Source organism: Xyrauchen texanus, chromosome 11, assembly GCF_025860055.1.
Source record: "Xyrauchen texanus isolate HMW12.3.18 chromosome 11, RBS_HiC_50CHRs, whole genome shotgun sequence".
Lineage (NCBI taxonomy): Eukaryota > Metazoa > Chordata > Actinopteri > Cypriniformes > Catostomidae > Xyrauchen > Xyrauchen texanus.
The window spans coordinates 35,243,309-35,247,011 of record NC_068286.1 but is presented as its reverse complement, the minus strand read 5'-3'; the positions used below and the strand labels follow the sequence as shown (position 1 = coordinate 35,247,011).

General features: G+C 41.0%; 1 protein-coding gene across 1 annotated transcript; it reads right to left on the bottom strand.

Annotated features, from left to right (window-relative positions):
• On the bottom strand, positions 1-2,947 carry LOC127651171 (GTP-binding protein Rhes-like). The gene has a single exon (XM_052136879.1). It carries the CDS (start codon positions 916-918, stop codon positions 283-285), a length of 636 nt encoding a protein of 211 aa, XP_051992839.1. The 5' UTR covers positions 919-2,947; the 3' UTR covers positions 1-282.
• Positions 2,948-3,703: the final 756 nt, after the last annotated feature.

Genomic DNA, 3,703 nt, shown 5'->3' with positions numbered 1-3,703 from the left:
AACATAAATTCCATTTATTCAGTCATAAAAAGGACCACCATTTCTGCAGCATTATTCATCTGATATACTTAGTGTCTTTCTTGCTCTCACTTAGAGAGATCAAACAATGAATATGCAAAGGAACCAAATAAATGATTACAATAAAGCATCAGAGCCATTGAGACAATAGCCTACTTTGTCAATGTCCAAGATTTGATTTATACATGGAGTCCATAGATTGATCCAAGTCCGTCAAGCATCACTATGATGCACAGCTATAAAGTAATGTAACTCAAAATACCATTAAGACAAGATGCAGCTATTGTTTTTCTTCATAGGAGGCTTTTTCCGCGCCCCTGCGCTTTCTCTTGTCATTGTTTGCCTCCGTCTACGAAGTGCCGGGCTGACGTGGCTCGGTAACTTCAGGTGTTGAAGCAAGTCCCGAAATACCCCAGTAACATTGTCGCCGGTGCACGCGGACGTCTCCACGAACCCCGCGCCCCAATCCTCCTCCACCGTCCGCATCGCTTGTGCAGTGGCCTGGCGACACCGGCTGCTCAGGTCCGCTTTATTTTCTATCACCGTGATGCCTGTAAACTTCTCCCCTTTTACCTCCAGAATCTCCTCACGGAGTCGCTGGACCTCATCCAGGGAGTTCGGTTCGTCGGCTGCGTACACAAGCGCAAACGCGTCCCCAGTGCGGATGCACAGAGCGCGCATCGCTGGAAAGGCATAACTACCGCTCGTGTCCAAGATCTCAATGCGCATCCTCTCACCGTCAGAGTCGTACTCGAGCGCGTGAAGCTCCTCCACGGTGCGCGTGTATTTAGAGTCGAAGCGATCCTGCAAGAAGCGGGTGATCAGGGCGGTTTTCCCGACCCCTGCGGCTCCCAAAAACACAAAGCGCACCGTCTGTTGCTCCTGAACCATCAGAGACATCCTTTGAGCTGTTCAATGGCTCTGACCAAATTTATTTAAAGATGTGGAGTAATTACGCGCGTTCCAATTCAATGCAACGCATCTGGAATGAAAACGGTTCACTTTTAGATGAGCAAAGATTTAATAGGAAAAGTCAACATAATACTCTGGATAACGTGCTTATCGGCTCGAGATCAGACATGTTTAGAAAAGGTAGGGACGCTGCCTTTATATTACCTGAATGCGCCCTACTTACAACTCTGCTGTAGCCAATAGAAATGCGAGTGACACGAGGCGTGGGTTTCTGTGTTGCAGTGCACACTTTACAAGCACCCAGTGCACAATTTATGCATGTACATTTGCATAGTAGCCTATTTGAAATTTCCGTACGCAAAGAATACCCAGATGACCTAATATGTTTGCACATGTTGCCAACTGTACCGTATTGACCGTGACGTCCCCTATTTTGGTCGAAATGACGACGTCGACTCCCGTATTTTAGCGGCGAGACAATCGAAGGGTATGAGGTGTGATTTATGCACTTTTTGGCGATCGCTAAGCAAACTGAGAGGTGAACTAACGTGTATACGCTCGCGAGCCGTCTGGCCAAAATCCCATAGTATTCAGGCGTCAGATGTAAGATTTGAGACGTCACACGTCACGGTCACGTGTTGGAGCTGCGCTCAAAGTCCGCGGCGGCGTGGCGACGACGTAGCTGAAAAAGGTTTGTATTTACTTTGCGTCTGAATAACGTACGCGTGGGTAAACGTGTGGATAAACGTCTGGATAACGTACGTGTGGATCAACATCTGGATAACGTACGTGTGGATAAACGTGTGGATAAACGTCTGGATAACGTACGTGTGGATAAACGTCTGGAAAATTTAGTCAATGGCAGGAAAGATTAAAGTAGAATTAAAGTAAATTCCTATGTACACTAGCAATGGACTAGCCTACACAGAAATTCAGAAACGCAGAATTAGAAAATTATCTGTTTTTGTCACATAACACACACAGGAAACAGTAATCCAATAGCAGTAGTTTTTAATGGGGTAATCCAAAATCGTAGTCTTCCAGGCAGGGGTCAAAATCCAAATAATCAAACCAAACACAAGAACTAAAACAAGCTAGAAACAGAACTCAGAAGTGGTGTGACATATAACAAGGACTCCGTGACAATGACTGAACAGACAGGGTATAAATACACAGATACTAACAATGAATAACAGGGAACAGCTGGGTACAAAGATGACGGGGAACAGCTGAGTGCAATGAACAGTGATTGGTACAGACAAGGATTGTGGGGAATGCAGTTCCAGAGTGAATGGTGACAGTATGGGGAAGAGACCTCTAGTGGACACCCGGGGAAACACAAACCAGACACTGTGACAGTTTTATATCAATATTTTAATCAATATTTTCATACGTTATAAGTTATAATTATAAAATATATATAATTATAGAAATTATAAGACTGTATACGAAAAACTATGTAAAAAAATTATATATATATATATATAATTTTTTAACATAGTTTTTCGTTAACATATATAAATATATAAAATAGGCAACTCGATCAAAAGAGTTAACCCACTACCAGCCAAGCTTTGAATACTACTTTTAAGTATCTTGATCAAAAGATTGCGTACAAGTGCAGGCCAAATATACTTGGACTTTTCTCTCAGTATAAATCAAGTAGGGCCTATACCTAATGTAATTTTAAGTATATTTCTGAGAGGTACATAAAGTATATTTTTGAGAAGTATATAAAATGTAGACTGAAAGTATACTTATTTTTTAGTTGAAAAGAAGTAATAGAACAATTTTGGTAAGTGTTAGCCTTACTAAATGTATAGTTTTATAAAATTGCTGTAGGCTGCAGTAAAATCTGTCAAATATCAACTGCAAATTTGAATTAATTGATTTACCTTTTACTAACTGGCAGCCTTAAGTAAGATAACAGTTTTTGCAGTTCTACTATAAATCTTGCGTAGGCCTACATATAAATATACTAATTATACTGATTACTAATAGTGTCTACACTGTTGTACAACCCACAAAAAACATGAAAACGTGTGTGTTATGATTACATCCCAAATTAAAAAGGTACAATAGTGAAGATAATAGATATTTGCCTAAGTATTAATCCAGGCGCTTATCCACGCATGCGTTATCCACGCGCTTATCCACGCGTACGTTATCCACGCGTACGTTATCCACGCGCTTATCCACGCGTACGTTATCCACGCGCTTATCCACACGTACGTTATCACACGTCATTGGTCACGGCAATGTACGTGACGATCGACACGATGATTGCTTAGTTTGCAAAGTAAGTGCACAAATCACACCTCATAGAAGGGGACACCCTGAACCCGTTCTGACGGCGAAACCCTTGATGGAGACCCCATCCCGAAGCGCACAAAATGCTCCAGCATCTCATAATTGCGTGTGCACTTGAAAAAAGGACATTATTAAAAAAATTAAGGGATCAGCTCACTAAACAGTACAACATTGTTTTACAATAATGTATCAATATTCGTCATGACAGCAGTATGAATTTGCAGAACATGAACATGCAATACCTCATGCAGTTTGTCATTTATACATTAAGTAATGTTGTCCATAAAAGAAGTAGAGTAATTCAGAGAGTATTGCTTTCAGTCACTTTAAAAACTGTGTTTTGACAATCCTCATAAATTCTTCCAAAATTCTAGTAAAAGCGTAGAGTCCCTAAATTGGGTACCTTAAGCAATTGCTTTATTGTTCTCTCTTCAAAAAGGGCTTAAGGTAGATTTCTTTTGTT

What these genes read in the sequence shown, in the direction of transcription:
- LOC127651171 (XM_052136879.1), bottom strand. Translation starts at nt 918, where the DNA reads ATGTCTCTGATGGTTCAGGAGCAACAGACGGTGCGCTTTGTGTTTTTG.